At 38.4% G+C, this 21,186-nt stretch overlaps 1 protein-coding gene across 1 annotated transcript in view; it reads right to left on the reverse strand.

The window, feature by feature from the left end:
• Window positions 1–21,186, reverse strand: part of ITPR2 (inositol 1,4,5-trisphosphate receptor, type 2) — a 732,333-nt gene that overhangs the window by 486,200 nt on the left and 224,947 nt on the right. Inside the window, exons 14-21 of the mRNA XM_006895058.1 lie at window positions 16,059–16,200; window positions 13,367–13,528; window positions 6,655–6,827; window positions 5,599–5,718; window positions 5,295–5,480; window positions 2,852–3,103; window positions 2,240–2,384; window positions 261–411 (exon numbers count right to left, since the gene is read on the reverse strand). Of these exons, the coding sequence (XP_006895120.1) occupies window positions 261–411; window positions 2,240–2,384; window positions 2,852–3,103; window positions 5,295–5,480; window positions 5,599–5,718; window positions 6,655–6,827; window positions 13,367–13,528; window positions 16,059–16,200 (1,331 nt within the window). The remainder of the gene's footprint in view (window positions 1–260; window positions 412–2,239; window positions 2,385–2,851; window positions 3,104–5,294; window positions 5,481–5,598; window positions 5,719–6,654; window positions 6,828–13,366; window positions 13,529–16,058; window positions 16,201–21,186) is intronic.

Here is a 21,186-nt window from a genome sequence, read left to right on the forward strand (position 1 = left end):
TAGTATTTTCATCTGTGGACTGGGTATAAATTGAGTTACCAAGGATGGAATGTGTTTTTACAAATTTATTTTTCGAAGCTTTAGCACAAAAAACCAAAATGACAGGCAAGCTCATAAATCATATTATCACTCAGTCCTATCATAGGGTTATTTTTTATGTATACATACATTATTAGCATGCAAATATACCATTTCTCATCTTTTCTCTTATTGATAAGTATTAACAAAAATAGTGTTATGTTTTACTAAAAAATTCTTACCTCCATCTTGAAATTTGCTTAATCTTTCAAAATACGATGACATTGGAGCCTGTACAATGTCTAGGATAGCCAGAAGGGTTCTTGTCAGCCTCAATAACTCACTGAAACTATAGAATCCAAAGTATATAAGATTCCGAGCCAGGTGCACCACCTTAATTTGAAAAAAAAAATAATTAAAAGAGGGGGATGGAATGAAATTAGACACTGAAACAAATTAACTTTTTTTTTAATTTAATTAGTTCAGGTAATGCTAAACTTTTTCATCCTTTTAACATCTAAGATTCCAAATACTTGCCAAAGCAGCCAATTGAACTTTAATTCGTTCAAGTTGAGAATTAAATTGAAACAAGAGCAGTTAATCAACCCTACTAAGAAAACAAAATTTGAGTGCATCAAGTTGGTTCAAGAAGCTTATGCTAGAATGATTTACCTCAATTAAATTTAGGGAGCTCTGATGTATAGTGATAGGGAGTGGGGCAACAACCTCCCTAGACGTCCAAACCTACCAATGTCTCCACAAAGAACGATGAGCTATCTCTTCCAGTGTGATTGACAATTTCTGAAAACTCACTGGAGGACCAGCAATGAGTCCATTCCAATCCAATGGAAATGACTCACGGTTTTAGAAATTAATATCATTTCATAAATGATACATTAAGGAGTTACTTTAATAAATGATTGTTGTTATTATGTACCATGGAGTCAGAATCGACTCATAGATGACTCTTCAGCAGGTTTTCAGAGGCAGATACTAGCATCGGAGGAGACTGACCATCTTTCTCCTACAGAGCAGCTGGTGGCCTTGAACTGTGTGCCTTCAGATTTATAGTACAGCTTCTTGTCACCAGGCCACCAGAGTTCCCATATCTATGAAATTTGTAAAAAAAATCTATGCTCTTCTGCTTCCTATGTGAACTTTACAATGAACCAGAATGAAAGGCAGCTTCCATGATGACTGTGCATGCAGTCTCCTCCTGTACTGAGACCAGGGCTGAGTTGTGTGGCCATCAGAATACAGGAAAAGTGATAGTATGGCATAACCAAAGTTAAGTTACAAAAGAATGAAACTTCCACCTTGAGCTCTCTGCCTCTCAAATGACTTGTTCTACTGAGAGCCCCACACAGCCAAGAGAAGGTGTATGGTCAATAGCAAATAGGTGAGGCAAACAACAGTGATGTGAGTAACCTGAAAATCCAGCCACCTATCCCCACAAGAAAACAGGCCCAACTAACTGCTTGATTATAACCTCATGCGATACTCAGATGCTCCAGCTGAGCAGTCCAGGATCCACAACTATAGAATCCAGGAGAGAATGCGCATTTGCTGCTTTAGATGCTGAGTGTTAGGGTCATTTGTCCCACAGCAATAGATAACTAATACAAGTTATAAATAATAGTGTTTTCTCTCCAGAGATGTCCTATATTCTCAAAATAATATTACAGCTAGCATATATTTCAGTTCAGATTATGGAGGCTTTTAAAAATCCTCAGTTACACAGAATCTTTTAAAAACTATCCACAAATAGTCTTTAAACAAACAACAATTTACTGCTAATGAGTCAGAGCTGACTCACACATAGCTAACCCTCCAGAGGGTTTTCTGAGCCTGAAAATCACATAGAAGGAGGTTCTACTATAAAGCAGCTGGTAGATTCAGACTGCCTGCCTTTGGATTTGCAGCACAACTCCTTAACTATGCCTTGTTCATTAAATCCAATAAAACTTAAACAGAAAGAATGTCTTTTAAAAAACTTAAGAGAAAAGTAATGAATATCAAGTATAACCAAAGAACCACGTAAGTCTACATTTTAATCACTAGCACAAATTATACCTTCCTAAATTCATTTCCCAAAGCTTTTACTATTCATTCACCAAAGTATTCTAAACACTAGAGTCATGAAACCATTATTGTTCCATGTACATGATTTTTACATGGAAAATTTAATAACTTCACAAATGAATTAATACTTAGAAAATACCTCAAAGGTCAGTTTGTTTTTCTCTTTATCCCCAAAAGGAAAAGGCTGGTTTACAACTTCTTTCAAGTACTCTTCAACAAATTCCATTGTCAGGGCAAATTTCCTCTTCATATCATTTCTTGAAGAATCTGTTATAGAATCATATCTAAAAGAGTAAAAAGAAGAAAAAATATGTTCAATTGATTATAATTTATAAATATGGAAAGCTACCTACTAATGTCCTAGCTTCATTAAAATTGGATAAATTAGCTAACGTTCCTTGGTTTGATTCTCATCTGTAAAACGGGCTACTGGGTAATGAGATTATAAAAGTAAAGTCAATACATCAGAGTCTGGCATAATGTTACATACTTATGCATGTAACTAATCACTTTTGTTGTTAATTATACTATTTCTGCTTATTGCTTTTCATAAAAAATCTACATTCACATCAGAAGTTATCTTTTTACATTAAAGATGAATATTTTTGGTTGGTTGGTTTTTTTGAAGAACCTCCCATGGGTTGGAACCTAGAAATGCCTTCTCCTATACTTATTTTTACAGTGAAAATGTACGTTTGACTTTAAGTTTATATGCTACATTCAAATGCCTCAAGAATTTCTCGGAACGTACTCATGAATGGTGATCTTTGTGGGGATTTCTGTCCAGAGCCTGGCATAGCGAACAGGCACCACAGACTCCTGGGGATCCCGGTCAACGTGCATGTGGAGCATGAGGCGACAAAAAGATGCTCGGAGGTCAAATGGCAAGCTTTCGTCTGACACGCATCGCAGGATCAAATCCACAGACAGCTGTGTAGAGATCTGATTAATGGCCAGATACTGGCGATCCAAGCACATTCTTGCAAAGAGGTTTAGCTGGTACCTTTAAAATATTACACATATTGCATCATTTGCCTTATCTTGGGTAAGTGCTGAAACATCGTATTACTCATTAGTGTCTCCTCTGATACCACCAATATTTTCAGGGTATGCAACGTTAAGAGTGGAACTCCTCCAGTAGTAAATTAAGTAATCAAATGATCACACACACATGAAATTATCCCTATGCTGGTTCAATTACAATTTGTCTCACTTGTTCCAGTAAAGGGAAGTCCTGGGGGAAGTGTTATTGGTCCCTCAGGCTCCTCAGAACAAACACACAAATCTCACAAGAGGCTATCCCAGCCCCAACCAGCTATCACTCACTCACTCATTGCCCTCAAGTCCAAACCAATTCATAGCTGACCCTCCAGCAGATTTTCGGACACTGTAAACTGCACAGGAGGAGGCTGCCCATTTTTCTCCCATAAAACATCTGGTTGATTTGAACTTCTTGATTTTGGATTGGCAGCACAAGCCCTTACTGTTAGATGCTCTACTATCTACATTTAGTCCCATTCCAGTCTGGTGGCTAAAGGAATTGTGCTACCAACTCAAAGGCAGAAGTTGACATTCACCATCTGCCCTGCAGGAGAAAGAAGGGCAATCTCCTTCCATACAATTTATAACTTCTGAAAACTCGGCAGATGGCCAGCTGTGGTCAGTTTCAACTTCATGGAACACATCCAAAAATAAGTCCTGAATCAAATGTAACCAAGTCAAAGGCATCAGTGCACTTGTACTCATCAGTCTGAGATTTAGTGTGTTGTTTTGTTCCTAGAACTCTAAACACCATCAGGGATGAATCATTCCCTTCCTTTCTGATTTCCGATACATGAGTCTAAAATATCCCAAAGGCTATTGCCCTGAGTTTCGACTCCTTAAACCAGAAGAAACTAGGTTTCTGTTCTCAGCGTATTGAGCACTAAAAAGTGTACCTCTGCCTACCTTCAGAATAACTCCCATCAATATGTACTCCCTTTGATAAATAACTCCCATCGGTTATAAGCTTATGTTGAACCTATATAATTTCAGACAATGGTTTCTCCTAAACCCAGGATCATGCATATTTATCAATCCCATGCCCTAAACTACTTAATTTCCTCTGAGGCCACCTCAGCAGCCAGGTTTCACTATCCCCAGTTCTCTCTTGCTTTCACAATCATCTAGGTACCAACAAGACTTGGCATTCACTCACTCTACCAGTTTAAAAAAATTATTTGGTTGTACAAAAGTCCTAAAGTATTTTAAAACCATAAAAATATAAATGTTTTATGTGAAAAATACAGATACTAACTCCTGATTATATAATATTGAACTCAATATTTCAGGTATTCTAGTTCTGACATGACTGTTTTTAATTTCTTCTTGATAAATCTTCAGACTTAGAATCATGATTCTGCATGGTAAGAAGTCGCATTGTAACACCAAAGGCATGTGGTTCGAATCCACCAGCTGCTCTTCAGGAGGAGGATGGGCAGTCTCCTCCTGTGCAATTTATTGCCTCTAAAAACTCACTGGAGCAGTCATTTCTGACTGGACAGTACACAACAACAACAACAACTATGCTATTTAAGATTAAAGTTACCAAGAATTTCATTTTACTTGGTTTCACAATCAATATTCATGGAACTAGCCGTTAAGAAATCAAAAGATATTTTGTACTGGACAGCATGCTAAAGACCATAGATATATCTTAGAAGACAACGTTCACTCAGCCCAAGCTATGGCATTTTTAATTACTTCATAAGCCTGAGAAAGTTAGAAAATGAGTAAGGAAGATCAATGAAAAATTTATGTCTCTGATCTGTGGTTTTGGGAAAAGAATACTGAATATACCATGGACAGCCAAAAGAACCAAGAAATCGCGGAGGAAGTGCAGCCAGAATACTGCATAGAAGCAAGGCTGGTAAGGCTTTGTCTCACCTATTTTGGACATTATTAGAAGGAATTAGTCCATAATGAACACCGTGCTTGGGAAAGGAGAGTGTTGGTGAAGAAAAGGAAGATCCTCAATGGATGGATCAACATAGTGATTACAACAACGGGCTTAAACACAACAGAGATTGTGAAAAGGGCACAGAACACACGACTGGGCAGTGAATGGGCAGGGTTTCGCTCTGCTGTACACATAGTCTCTGGGAATCAGAGTCACGTCAATAGTACCTAGCAATAACAACAACACAATATTCAACCTGTAATAGGTGAGAACTTCCAAATCCACTTTGGTGCCTTCTTTTGCCTCTTGAGCGAGGTGTCTAATAGCTTTGCCGTGAGGTTCCTTGTTGCTGTCGATCCAGTACAGCCAAACTTCTTCATCGTCAATATCGTCTGGAAGAATGGAGCTCTCCAGGGGGTTGTCTGCTTGCATTGAGACCACCCTTGAAATCAATAACACACACTAAATCCATTAAGAAACCCACAAGTGCAAGTTTATATTAATAACTACACTGTCTACCAACAATAATCAGATAAAGATGCCCCCATTTCTGGGCTTACTTAGTTTGGATGAGAATATCTGCATTGCCTGGACTCAACATGAATTTACAGATGAGTTCCTGAGTTACAGGTATCGCAGTGGTATTAGATACACAGAGATCTGATAAATAATCCAAAAATCTGGCAAGAGAAAACAAATTAATTAAGCACAAAACAGAGCATTCTATAGACCATATCACAACTTAATATATAATAAAAATGCATATTTATAAATATTACATATTTATATTTCAAATTTTATTTCTTTTTTTATAATGGGTTACTTATCTACTCCATGGCTTTAAAAAAAATCAACTGTTCAAAAGGAATATTTAGTTGCTTTATTTCTATCTAGGATTATGATTCTATATCTACTTATGCCTTAAAATTAATTCATGTGTCCTAAAGTGAGACTATTTCAGAGCTGAATATCAAATCAAATGCAGATCAAAGCTAATATTATACTCAGTAACCTAGGCACATACTTAATGAGACAAACCACTGCCTAGTTTATTTACAAGACCTATGTCTACCTTCTAGCACTTATTTGTTCTATTAATTACTTAAGAAAATCTTGCTAGCACGCTTGACTTGTGTGTATGCACTTCTTTTCCTAGGTAAGGGACAATTTAAAGAGAACTTGATGTGGAATCAATAAGCCTAATTCCAGCCTCATATTTTATTCCTTAATAGGCTGATGTTAGGCCAACTGCCTGTAGGTTTCTATTTTCTTATTTCTAATCTGAGGATAATAATATATGTCTAGTGTACTTCATGGAATGTAGAAGCATTTAAATAAGACAATATATAAAAGCATATTTTTAAAAATCATAAGTAATATACACATATATGTCAGAGTAAAGATTAATTAGCCTTCAACAAAAACCTAGACAGATCTCTGACCTTGGATGAGGTAATAACTCTTTTTTATACACAATGATTACAGTGGTAAACGGAACATCACCTGTCCATGAAATAGGGTGATGTAAAAGACTTATAACTTTTTAAGGGTTCTAAAAAGAAATGTAAAAGCCACCATCCCCAGTAGGAAAGAATACCACAAGAACCACATCAAACCTTGGCTCCCGATTTCTCCTGAGTAAACTGACAAATGTTTCTATTTCTTTTGCTGTGATGTGTTTCTCTAGTAGTTTTCTGTTGTTGTGCAACAAAGCTGTGATGGTATCTTCTGCCAAGATATAATAGCCAATCTGGGATTGCATGACACAGAAATTCTTAGCAATATATTCCTGCAAAACAAGAAAGGCTGTCAGAATAAACTGCCAAACAGCTTAGAAACAACAGGTTCTGCTAGGGTTGGCAATATTCATTAACTTATTCTTAAGAGAAAATTCACTAAAAATGACTATCAAAAAAAGAGTAAATAAATATTTCTTTAAAAAACTACATCATTTTAAATAAGGAGATAAAACACACATCTGATTTAAAGCATAAAAAATATGTGCATGTACTTAAATGACATTATGAAGTCTCTAGGTGGGACAAAGGGTTAGTCCTGCAATCAAAAGGCAGGTTGGAGGTTTATAAGCACACAAGCACAAAAGCCTGGCAACTGATTTCTAAATAATTATCCACTAAAAAGCCTACTACATAGTACTATACTGATGTTATTGGGAGCGCCAATGAGTCAAAACCCACAGCAATGGCTAGTTTTAAAACTTATATCTAGAAATAATATAATCTGTAAGGTAGGTGCTTACACTTGAAGAAATAGTTAAATAAAATGGAATGTTTCATGGCATAGCAGTATTTTTGTTTGTTTTATTAACTATGCAAAGGCCTTTGGCTGTGTGGATAGTAACAAATTATGGATAACATTACAAAGAAGGGAAATTCCAGAATATTTCATGTGCTCAAGAAAACCCTGTACATAAACCAACAGGCAGTCCTTCAAACACGAGGGGACACTGAGTGGCTAAAATCAGGAAAGAGTTGTGTCAGGGTTGTGTCTGTTCATCATACTTATCCAATCCATATGCTAAACAAGTAATCCAAGACGCTGAACAAGGATATAGCATCAGGATTGGAGGGACTTGAATGACATCAAAAACTTAATTTGGATTAACTTCAACATGTTGTTGTTATGTGTCATCAAGTTGCCTATGACTCACAGTGACCCTATGTACAACAGCTCTGAAGCCTGCTCTATCCTGAGCCAGTACCCCAGTTACTGTATTAATAAATCTGGAGTCTTTCTATTCTGTGCTGTCCATTCACCCCTCCAATCATGATGCCCTTCAAGAACCCATCCCTCTTGGCCACGTGCCCAAAGTATGTGAGATGGAGCTTCAAAATCCTAGCCTGCAAGAGAAATTTGGTTTCACCCTCTCCAAGACAAACGTATTTGTTTTCTTGGAGGTCCAGGGTATGTTCAAGACTCTTCTCCAGAATCACCATTCAAAGGCATCAATTCTTCTGTCATCCTTAGTAATTGTCCAGCTCTCTGATGCATATCAAGTAACTGTGAAGATCATGACCTGGAACAGGCACACCTTAGTCTGTAGACTGACACTGTTGCTTCTCAGCACTCTGGAGAGGTCCCTGACAGCAGATTTTCCCTGTGAAATTCATCTTTTGATTTCCTGACTATGGGTGCCAGAGTGTTGATTATGGGGCCAAGCAAGCTAATTGTTAACAACCTCAATCTCTTCTCCATCTATCATCAATTGGCCCAGTGGTGAGAATCTTTGTTTTCTTGATGTTGAGATTCAATCATGCTTCAGGTCCTCATCAGTTTCAGCAACCAAGGTCACATCATTGATTCCTGTGGATTGGATTTGATTTGACCTTCTTTATCTTTCATTTGAACTTGCAAATAAGTAGTTGATGGTCTGTTCTGCAATCAGCACCTGGCCTACTTTTCACTGCTGATACTGAACTTCTCCAACGATTTCTTCCACAGATGTAATGTATCAGATTCCTGTGCATACCATCAGGTGAAATCCACGTGTATAACCCGCACTTATGTTTCTTATAAAAAGTATTTGAAATAAATAAATCATTGTGCAGAATTCTCTCATCCTATCCCTAGCCTCATTTCTGCAACCAAGTCCATGTTTTCTGACTACTGATCCTTCTTCCTGGTTCCCAACTTTTGCATTTCTCAAACAAAACAAAAATCCTCCCAACTAAGCCAATCAGCGCCACTATGATAAATATATGTTATGTACTGCCAAGATGGAAAAAAAATCATAGCTGACCCTGCAGCAGCTTTTCAGAGGCTGTAAATCCCAAGAGAAAAGATGGCCATAATTTTCCCAAGAAGCTGCTGATAATTTGAACTGCCTGCCTTTAACTGTCAGCACAAGGCCGCCAGAACTCAACAAATAATGAATCAAGAAGACTGAAGAAAAGTTGATACATTTTAATTATGGTCTTGGTAAAGAATAGTTACTATACCATAGACTATGGGAAGAAGAAACAAATCTATGTTGAAAGAAGTGCAGCCAGCATACTCCTCAGAAGCATGGATGACAAGATTTAGTCTCCCACACTTTGAACATGCTATTAGGAAGAACCAGTCACTGGAGAAGATATCACACTTGGTAAAGCAGAGGATCAGCAAACAAAACTTTACAGTAATCCCAAATCATCATTGCTGATTTCTCATATTTGATAGAGGAAGCTCAACATCTTACACAGTGAAGTCTTCACTCTGATATTATAAGGGTTCTCCTGGGGAATGTATCTTTAATCAGAGACTAGAGACTTGATTGATGATAAAGTGGCTTGCCTTAAGTCAGATTTCCTGGAACATACTTATTCCTTGAAAAATATATTGGTTACACCAATCTAATTATATTCTAAGCAATAGTTTGTGACCTTTCTAATGGGTGCTTCTGTATATTAAGTAGCCAGTTAAGTAAAGTCAATGTCTTCAGTCAGTGTATCACTGTAAAAATAGGTATTGATTTATGCATTTTGAAGACTATTACAATCACACTCTGGTAAAAGACAAACATCTAAGGTGCTGAGAAATGAAATCTGAAGTGTTGCCAAATTCTATAAATAATAATAAAAAGAGACTCAATATCAAAAGCTTGGTTTAATGTGAACTTCCCATTAGAATGCAATAAAATATAGGTGAAGATAAAGGAAAGTAAAGCAAAAAAAAAAATAGATTTTGTTGACTTCATTTTAAAATCATACTAAAAGCATCAGAGAGCTGTTTTGTGTTTACCACAAAGCATTCATAATTTAACAGATATTAGAAAAATATTTTCAACTATCACTGAGTTCAGTTAGGGTGGTGGTTGTTTGATGCCGCAGAGTCGTAGACGACTCATAGCGACCCTATGAACGAACAGCCGGAGCACTGTTCGTACATAGAGTTTCCGGAGGCAAGCCATTTCGGAAGTGGATGCCGCTCCTGGTTCCAGTCAGTTAGGGTAGTCACAAGTAAATAAGGAGAAAGACAATCTAAGCCTCACAAAACACTGCTGCGGCTGTTGTTCTTCTGTGCCATGGAGTTAGAAATGACCCGCCACTGACCATACAGTGGGTCTGCAGGGGCAATGAATCACAGGGAAGAGACCGCCCCTCTTTCTCTTGTCAAGCAGCTGGTGGATGTGAACTGCGTGTGTTGGTTAGCAGCACAACTCCAAAGCACTAAGTCACCAGACCACCCACACAGAACACCAGGAAATCATTTATTCCTCTCTCTGTTCTTGAGGATCTCGGGGAGACAAAAGGAGAGAATGGAATGGAATGGATTATCTACAGGAGCAGCCTCCAAAGAAATCTAGAAAGTGGATCCTTCAAAATGCACAAAACCTACGGGCACAGCCTTCAAAAAAATCTAGAAAACGCATTCCCCCAAAATACACAAACATTCCCCTTGGGGAAGTGGTGTCTTCTAGGCAAACTGAGAACAAACAAGAGGAGAAATCAGAAGTATGAAGTTTGAGGTGGAGAAGTGGGGAGTCTTTTCGTTGCTGTTTAAACCAGTCAGTGGGTCAACTGCTGTCTCTCAACACACTAAGCACACAAGTCCTGGGATCAGACCAAGTGGAGAGAAAAAGAGCCATGTGCATGAGACATTAAGAGACTGAGAATGGAGGCCATTTAAGATGTGCTGCCTGGGCGATGTACAAGAGAGCAGCAGAACACGCCGAGCAAGGAGGCCTGGCCCTGAAGCCCAGGGCAGCGCTATCAAAGATCCTTCCAAAGTCAGGGAGCAACACTAGGGGACCCAAAGGCGAGGAGGGCTGGGGGGGCACAACAGCTCTCCTCGTAAGTGTGAAGGGTTCCCCTTCTAGAATGTGTATTTTCCAGATCCAACAAGAGAAACAAGAACAAACAGAGTACACTGAGCAAGTGTTCACAACCATCAACAACATGCAACCATCGAAGGACAAAGACCTCACTGAAAACATCTCAGGCACTGACTCTTGGAGGTCTGAAGAGACTTTACTTATCGAAATTATTTTTTCCCGTCAATAAAATAAAAACAACTCTGCTTGTCTTATCTTGCCATCTAAAGAAACACACTATAAGTAGGAAGAAAGAATTCCAATGAAAACATTCAGTTTTTCAAAGAAGATAGATTATCATGAGCACTCTACCAGAATGTAAGGATTTACTGTCATGTCTCCTTACTCCTGTTATATTACTTATGTGTTGATGAATCTCTTTTGCATATTGTTTTTACTTTTTCTTGATCTTTACACATCATTTGAAAGCCAATATATTTTAACACATTTTTAAAAAAACAAATCTTTTTCTCCTTGTTAGAAAACTTTCAAACTACCAAGAGGCAACAGTGTGATAATTAGGAGCTTTGATTTGCTTACCAGCATCATTCTTAAAGAACTCTGGATGCGAAGTTCATAAAGAATTGAACTGTTAACTCAAAACTGGTCCCTCTGAGGCAGTTCAAATCCAGGACTGATTCTTTGGGCGAAAAATCACCTATTTCCTCCTGTGTGACTTACAACTTCCAAAAACCCATAGGAGCCAATTGAAATTCAACCACAATGAGATCATTCTTAAAAGTGTGGTGTTGGGCAAGATATTAAACCTCACTGTGCCTGAGCTGACATTTTGAGCTGACATTTTTGTTGATATTGTTATTAGATGCTGTCAAGTAAACTTCAACTAATAGTGACTCCATGAGACAGGTAAGAACTCTCCACAGTGAGTGAGTCTTCTAGGCAGTAATCTTCATGGGAACAGATTACCAGATCTTTCTCTTGCAGTTATGGAGTGGATTCAAACCCCTAATCTTGGGATGGCAACTGAGCACTAACCATGGAACCACTTGATTCTACATCTTCAGAGAAATAAAACAATAGTACCAATTTCATGTAATTACTCTGAGGACTATATTAGTTAATTCATGAAATGTTTAGAAGTGAACTAATACAAAGCATGTTCATGCTGTTAGACAAATACAACTCCTAACAACCCTATAAACAGCCTACCTGAGCCGTGTCTTATCCCATGCCATCCTCATCATCTCTGACACACTGGAACTCATTGCTAAAGTCACTGTGTCAAGTCATCTCTTGGGGGAGGTGCCATCTTCCTCTCTTTTGCTGGATCCTCCTTCTTCCCCCACTTAGCTACATATCCAAAGTATAAAATGAAGCTTTGCCATCTTTGTCTCCAAGGAGCACACTGGCTGAATCACACCTGAGTCTGATGCTCTATAATCTTCACACTAAACTGACATCACTGCCCTTCAGCTCCTTGGAAAGATGGAGAGATGGCTGACAGTGGACTTGCCCAATGCAATTCATCGCCTGATTTCCTGACTGCTGGTACCAACGGTGTTGATTGCTGATCCACTATCTTTTGTCAAAAAAATGTTCACTCTCTAGCACTGACATCATAAGTGCGGCACAGTTAACTGGGGCTTCCTCAAGGTACTTTTTCTCACAAATTAAAATTATCATTGAAATATATAATGATGCACTCCTCTTGCAAGTGGGTTAATAGAAACAAATGATACTCATATACCCAGTCATAACTAGTTTGGGTTAATAGAAACAAATGATACTCATATACCCAGTCATAACTAGTTTTAAACAAATATCTATTAAATATACATTTTCACAACTGAATATAATATAGGAAACATGTGATTTAAAGATAAAAATGAGACTTAAAAGAAATTTCATTTTCATTTGACAACTTTGAGCTAATCCACACCTACACGTAGGTTCCCTGTCTGCTGCAGTTAAAGAAACCTCAGGAGAAAAGTTTCTAAAGTGTCCTTCCTCGCACCCATTATTGTCTCCTCAAAGGTCCAAAAAACTTCATTCTTTACAACTTCATGAAAACAACTCTCCATCCTACTCAAATGCTTCCATCTGTAAGTATCCTTATATTTTCCCAGCCAAAAAGGGCATCTCCATCTCTTGAATCCCCATAATGCTGTTTTATCTCCCCTGTCTCTTTTTCAAATCTCTCTTAGTCTTCAGATACATCTCACAAGACTAACGCCTCAGTTCATATTTAATTTTAATGATGCAACACCTCACAAGTTCTTCAAGCCAAGAATCATTTCCTCCTTCCCTAACATATGTATGTATGCATTCTATCCATCAGGAGAGAGGACTATATGCACAATAATGTTTAAAAATCTCCTCTTCTACAGGGGAAAATAAGATCAGCTCAAAAAGCGTGACAGAACATTTATGTGTGTTGTCAATACAGCATATTTCCTTCCAAAGTGAAACTTCCCATTCAATGTATAAGCTTTAGAGTAGCAAGCAAAAGAAATCCTTCAATGCCTTAGATGCTAAAAAGAGTTATAAATAAGGACCTGATTTTTCCGGTAGTCCTGCTGAGAATGTCTTAGAACGCGGTAGCAGAGTCGCAGCATGTACTTGTAGGGAGCATATCGCTGGTCCCCCAGATCTTCAAGCCTCAGCATCGAGCCTTCGCCTGCTTTCTCTTTAAAGGGTGCTCTCAGAATCCCAAACACCTATAAGGAACAAGGGGTTGGGGGTCACAGTCAGGGAGGGAAGAAACCTGTTCTGATAAGTAGAGGTACACATTTCACAACCTACTTTAATTTTTTAAACAAATAAAATTTTTATTGAAGAGTTTCTGAATTATTTGAGTAAAAGACAATATATTTGAGGGCAGAAAAATTCTACCAGAAGGTTTCCCTACATAGGATGAAAGAAGCATGTATTAAGTATATTTTGTTTAGAAATTATATTTCATTAAAATGAGAGCTAGAAAGATGTTAGGTTGTACCAAGTTACATGAGCATATTAGGATGAACTAAAATAGTTAATATGTTTTATAAGCTTTACAGATTTTATTACTTTCCACAATTATCTAAAAGCAAAATTATATCAAAACATTTACTTGTCATCTAAAGCAGACATCAGAAAACTGCTTCCAAGTAATGATTTCAAAATTCTGTATAAAAGATTTGGTACACAGAGGTGTGGCCAAGTCAGTGCACCAGCATTCAACTGTAATAAAAATAGCTATGTGTGATGGCATCCAATGACCAGATTTTTCTGATAGGAAGTTTAGTGGTTCATAAATAACGTAAAAGGAACTCTGCTAGTCTAGTCTGTAGGGAGCTACCAATCCAAAGGCAGGTAGTTTGAAACCACCAGCTTTTCCTCAAGAAAAAGATGGGATGTCTCATCCTGTGCAATTTATAGCCTCTGAAAATCTACTACAAGGTGGTTCTAACTCAACGGCAATGAGTTCGGTTTGAGGAACTTTTGAAAAAGCGCTGCAACATCTAGTGCTCTAGGCAGCAGGACAGCAGATGGGATCATTGATGAGGAATGACTGAAACGAATAAACTATTAAAGAGCACACAGGTAAATGCAGGAGGATTAACACAAGGGGCAGAAAGTGACAGGAATTATCCTTTGGAAATAATGCACTGTAATACAAAGTAAAATTCCTTCAAAATTCCATATCCACTAAACTTTGAACTGTTTTTTTTAACTTAGAACTTTTTATCTACAATATTGAAATAGAATGAACGGCATGTTTTTATTGAAGTAATTTTAGTAAGCCGTTCAAGGCCATAAATATCCTTGAAATAAAGTACTTTGTACAAAAGAACAGCTATTATATTAGCAACCTTTATTATATTTAAGAAAAATATGAGTTTTTAGAGGTTGATGTCATGACAAAATATTAGTTAGCAATATGGTTACTGCTTTTCTTTCTTTCTTAATTCCACAAGACCTAATAACAATTTTCCCCATTTTCTAGCATCTTCCGTACTTAATTAATGCAGAAACCCACCATTTTATATAGCAGTTGGCTGAATTTTAAAAATGTATAAAGTTTGACAGGCCCATATTATTAAGAAGCAATTTCATTTACTAGGGCGTTAAGAACAATTTCAGGAAATCATAGTACACCATCAGCTCTAATTTTTAAAAGGGAAAACAATTCCTAGGATATTGTAGAGACCATTTGTAAGCTGATGAAGATGCAGATGGAGCTGGTAATTTTCAACTTCTCCTGAAAATCCTGCTTAGATAGTTTCCTAGCAAACTTGTGGAGATGGTCTAACCATGCAGAATTTTGAAAAGACCTCAGGCAGGCAGCTGAGTCCTGGGTGGTGGGTATGACTAATGAGATCAGTGGCTAATCACAAGACTGGAAGTTAAAGGTGACACAGAAGAAAGTCCTGGCTACCTGCTTAAATAAATATCAGCCATTGAAAACCATATGGAGCACAGTTACTTTGCACACATGGTGTCACTATGAGTCAGAGGAAACTCAGTAACAATTGGGTTATGAGTTTTTGGTGGTAGACAGCGCCTAAGAAAAGCTCCCATACGCTCCCGCTGCCTTATCCTCACACCTGTGACATTCTCTCTCCTTGAGGGTGAGTTAGATCTATTAACTGCTTCCAATTAATAAAACACAGGTAGAGTTGATGAGCTGTCACTTTAAGTTTCAACTCAGAACTCACTGCGGTGGAGGCAGAACTGACTCGCAGTCGACCCTCCAGCGTCTTTCCAAGGCTATAAATCACACAGTGTAAGATTGTCTATCTTTCTCCTAAAGTGCAAAAGGTGGTTTCAAACTGCTGGGGCGGCATAGCCTCTGGGAAGCAGTGCAACTCTATACTCAGAACTATACTCAGGAGCTCAGTTTAAGTGTAAAGTATAAAATGATCACTGGCTTCCATCTCGGGGCTCTCTCTTGAATGCTTTGTTTCTAGAAAAGCCAGTCATGATGCCTCGAGGAAGTCCTGTGGAAAGACCCATGTGAGTTAACCTTAGAAGCACAGTCTTCCCTAAGTGGAGCCTGGCGGTGGCTGCAGCATCAAGGTGCATGTTATTTTCACATCTGTGAAAGACACTGAGTAGGAACTATCCACCTAAGTTAGTACTGCAATCCTGACCCAGAAAAACTTGTGAGTTCATAAAAATTTGTGCTTGTCTTTCTCCAGCCACCCAGTTTAGAGGTAAATTGTTACACAGCAAACAATAAATACAAAATACAACGAAAAAATTCACCTGTGCCAATATGTTCTGTTCCCGCATTAATTTCTGACGTTCCCGGTTTGGCTTAGTGATAAACACATCTAGAACTTCTTGTCCATTATTATGCACATCAGCAACAAAGAAGATGAGATCTTCTAGTAATTTCGTTACAAACCTAACATAAAATGAAAAGAAAACTTGATGGTATGCTTAATTTTTTTAAAGTTAACATTAAGAACTGAAATGCTAGCAAATAATTTCTCAAAGAAAATTCTTAATCAGTGGAAAACAGCATCTAATGCAGTGACTGCTAACTTAAATCTTTGCAAAGAATCTCCCTTCTCCAATTCTCCCACCCCCACCTCCAACTCCAGTCAAGCATTTGCAAAGACTACTCTAAAAAAAAGGAATGTGAGGATCAACAACAGACGCCTTAGTAGGAAAAGACCATCAGCTGTTTATGGCTGACCAGCAGAGAGGAATATTTTTGCTCCAAGAAGTAACAGCTATACTCCTTAGTTCCTGAATTCATTTTTTAAAACTAAAATTACATTCCCTAATCATCACCACATTTCAACCATTTCCATAACCCAAATAAGGAAAATATATCTGGACTTGTTAGAAAAGTATTAACTCTAAAAAGTATCCAGTATTTCAGAATTATACAGTAATGTTCATTTGTAACTGTGTATTTTAGCTGTTATTATTTTAACTATCAGTAGAGGTAATTCTTGAATTACCTTAAAAAATTCTACCTCTTTCAGCACTTTTTACCCACTTCCCTGTGCCTTAACACTTTGTTTTTATTGATGTAAAAAAATCCATAGCAAACATTTTTACATGTCATTTTATTGACAGTGTTTTGATTCACTAATCATGGAAGTATCATCACTGTCCTTTTCCAACTTATTCCACTTGCATTAACAGAAATTCAGTGCCTGCTAAATAGTGACTCCAGTTTTTCTCCTCTCCTACATCTTTGTTGTTGTTAGATGCTGCCAAGTCAAACACAATTCATAGTGACACTATTAACTGCAGATCTGAACTCTGTCCAATTCTGTGCCATTCTCACAATATCTGACACACTCGAGCACACTGCTGGAGTGAATGTGTCAACCCTTCTGGCTGAGGATCTTTCTTTCACTCTTCCCTCCACGATTTCAGGCATGATGTCTTTCTCTCAGGAACAGCCTCTCATAGAAATACAACCAAAGTAAATGACATGAGATTTTATCATTTTTGCCACCAAGTAGAACTTTAGCTGAAGACGTATGTTTGTTCTTTTGACAGTCCATTGGATATTCAGTGCTCTTCCCCAACACTACAACTCAAATACATCAACCTTTTATCACCCTTATTCATTGTCCAGTTTTCAGATGCATAGCAAGTGATTGAAAAGCTCATAGCCTGCATCAGGCACACTTTCATCCTTGAACTGACATCTTTGCCTCTCAGTAATATAGAGAGGTCCCTGACTTCAGACTTCCCCAGTGTAATATGTCTCATGTCTCCTGATCGCCTGACTGTTGGTATCAAGTGTCTTAACTGTTTAATCTGACGAAGCTGTTGACAGTTTTCGATCTTTTGTCCACCTATCATGATGTTTATTAGTGGTAAAAATTTTTTGGTTTTGTGATGCTGAGATGTAATTCATACTGAAGGTTCTTTAATATTCTGCAGTAAGTGCCTCAAGTCCTCCTCACTTTCAGCAAGCAAAGTTGTGTCATCTTCAAAGTGAAGGTATTGATTGATGAGTCTTCCTCCAATCCTGAAGCCACATTCCTTCTTAGTGAGTCCAGCTTCTCATCCACCATCGTCATCCAGGCAGAACCTCCTTCCTTCCTCAACTCCAGCCAAGCAAGCACATCGCTTAGAGCAAGCAAAGATCAGACACGAAACCATAGGAATATGGTCCAGAAGCAAAAGCTCAGAGACAAGAACCTTCTTCCAGAACTAACACAGACAGAAAGCTTTCCCCTAGGTCCGGCACCTGGGATTCCGAGCCTCCTAAACTATAAGGTTTATCTGTCAGTTGGTTGTACTGGGGGGATGATCTGCATATTGCTCAATGCTTTTACAGCTTAAGTAACTATATTCTCACTGGTTTATCTGTTCTTATTAGAAGTTCTTGTCTGTAAATTTGCTGTATGAGCTAACTTGTGGGTGCTGTGATGCTAAAATCTGTGCCATTGGTGTGTCAAATACAAGAAGTATCACTCTTCAAGGACAGGTTTTATTTAGTACAGCCCCCCAGATAAGGACAAACTAACCACTAACTAAGCTTTGGTTTCTCTAAACTTGCCTATTTCCTAAAAGTGAGACGGTACATTGTCCTTTGTGACTAACTTATTCACTGTGCCTGGTTTCTAGATTTATCTATGTTGTAGCATGTATGAAGATTTCTTCTCTCTTTACGGCAGTGGAATGTTGGCGAGTGTGCGCATGTGTGTGTGTGCGCGCGAGCGCGTGTGCTACATTTACCTTTATAACTGCTGGTGGGCAAGCAGGTTGTATCCAATTCTTTACCACTGTGAACAGTAGTGGAGGGGGGGACAACCAGTGTACTGTTGTTGTTGATGTTGTTGTTGTTGTTGTTGTTGTTATGTGCCGTCGAGTCGTTTGTGACTCACAGCAACCCTATGTACAATAGCCCTAAACCCTGCTCTATCCTGTGCCAATTGCATTGCCTCTGACACACACATCCCGATTACCCCAGTCACTGAATCAATCCACCTCATAGAGGGTCTTCCCCTCCTGCGCTGTCCCTCACTCTACCCAGCATGATGTCCCTCTCCAAAGACCTGTCTCTCCTTGCAACATGTCCAAAGTATGTCAGACGAAGCCCCAGAATCTTTGCCTCCAAGGAGTAGCCTGGTTTAACCCTCTCCAGGGTGAATCTGTTTGTTTTCTTGGCAGTCCATGGTATTCTCAATACTCTTCTCCAGCACCACAGCTCAAAGGCATCAATTCTCCTTCTATCCTCCTTGGTCATTGTCCAACTCTCTGATGCATAACAGGTGATTGCGAAGACCATGGCCTGTATCAGACGCACCTTCGTCTCCAAAGAGACACCGTTGCTCTTGAGTACTTTAGAGAGGTCCCTAACAGCAGACTTTCCCATTGCAATACGTTTATTTCCTGGCTGCTGGTGCCAAGAGTGTTGACTGTGAAGCCAAGCAAACGGAAGCTGTGAACAGTCTCAATCTCTTCGCCATCCATCCTGATGCTACCAATTGGTCCAGTGGTGAGAATCTTTGTCTTCTTGACATTGAGCCTCAGTCCATTCTGAAGGCTGCAGTCCTTGACCCTCTGCAGTAAGTGCATGAGGTCCTCCTCAATTTCAGCGAGCAAGGTTGTGTCATCTGCGGAACGCAGATTGTTGATAGATCTTCCTACAATCCTAACGCCACGCATCTCCTCGTAGAGCCCAGCCTCTTGGATAATCTGCTCCACATACAGGTTGAAAAGGTATGGAGATAGGACACATCCTTGGCGCATAACCTTCCCAATTTTGAACCATTCAATGTTGCCCTGCTCTGTTCTGACGACTGCCTCTTGGTCCAAGTATAGGTTTCGCATTAGCACGATTAAATGTTCTGGATTTAGAAGGGGTTGTGGTACTAGGGATATTGTCGCCAATGTTAGATGGATCTTAGCTGAAAGCAGAGAATGCCAGAAGAATGTCTATCTGTGTTTCATTGATTATGCAAAGGCATTTGACTGCGTGGATCATAGCAAACTGTGGCTGACTCTGAGAAGAATGGGAATCCCAGAACTTTTAATCGTGCTAATGCGAAACCAGTGTACTACTTTTTATTTTCTTTTGGGCAATGATTAGAAATGGGACTCCTAGATCATGTGAGAGAGCTCTGGTGGCATGTTCCACACAGAGTTTCTTTAATAACCCAAACATAGCACCCTGCTGGAAGTCCTAATCAACCAGCTTTTCTGCAGTAGAAGAATGAGCAATCTCCTCCTGTGGCTTCTACAACCTCTGAAAACCCTCTGACGGGTCATCTATGAGTCAGCTCCAACTCGACAGCAGTGTGTGTGAGCAACATGCTGTTAATCTACACAATGATAATCAGGTGATCAATTATCACCCAGGAATACGAGAAACACAACTTACTACAATTTTGGGGGAGAGGTCAAATATTCTTATATAGTTTGGAATGTTTTCACCTAGGGATCATCGTCATCATCTCAATTTATTTCCCAAAAGAGAAAGTACTTTCACGGAGTCAAGGGGGCACACGCACAATTCAGAATGTAGCTTCACAGATTTACACGTCAGCATGCTTCCAAAAATCATAAACCCACTCCAAAATTCCAGGAATGGTACATATTCTACAAATGCCTTTTTTAACCTTTAGTTCAATCTGTTTCTTTTGAAAAATGTGTCTGACAGAATTCCCTTACATACTTAGGTTTGATCTCCAAGAGCAACCACAGAGTTGTAAAGCATGATTCACGCTCATCAAAATGAGACATGAGGTGCTTCTGAAACTGTGACTTAATGCTTTCCAAATCACTCTATCATTCTTCCAAAAAGCATAATTCATCTGAGCTAGGTTACTCCCACAAACTGAAATTAAGCAGACCCTAAGTTGCTATCTATTCAATCCACGTGGGCAGGCTGAGTATAAATTCTGCATTTTGTTTTTTTAATTAACATTATTCCATTTCTCTTGCTTTGCCAAGAGATACTCAAATGGTTAGAAATTTTAAAAAATTCAATTTTGTGACAACTATGGATCATTCTTCTTCAAAGTCTTCTGAATGTCCTGAAAAGTGGTGATGGTGAGTAGAATGATGAAGAATCTCTGTGAATTTAGCCACGAAGAACACCAATAGTGTCATTTGAACTCTAAAATTGTCGAAATCTTTCCTTTTTACCATTACACCTTAAATATCATATCTGCGGCAAAGTGAACTCAGTTTTGTCCAGTTATATAAAATTCACTTTAGGTATTGTTCAGGTCATGCTAACTCATATAATCTTGTTAACAGGTTTTTTAAAAAATAGTAATTTTCTGTCATACAATTCTTTCAGTTCAAAGTTTAACATCTCCCTGATTCCTTATAAAAAATGCACAATGAAAGGTCAATTTCTTTTTAAAAAGTTTTAAAAAGACATTAAAAATTTTAAAAGGACATGACA

This window comes from Elephantulus edwardii, unplaced genomic scaffold (genome assembly GCF_000299155.1).
Source record: "Elephantulus edwardii isolate Elephantulus edwardi_28Jun2011 unplaced genomic scaffold, EleEdw1.0 scaffold00157, whole genome shotgun sequence".
In the NCBI taxonomy this organism is placed as follows: Eukaryota; Metazoa; Chordata; class Mammalia; order Macroscelidea; family Macroscelididae; genus Elephantulus; species Elephantulus edwardii.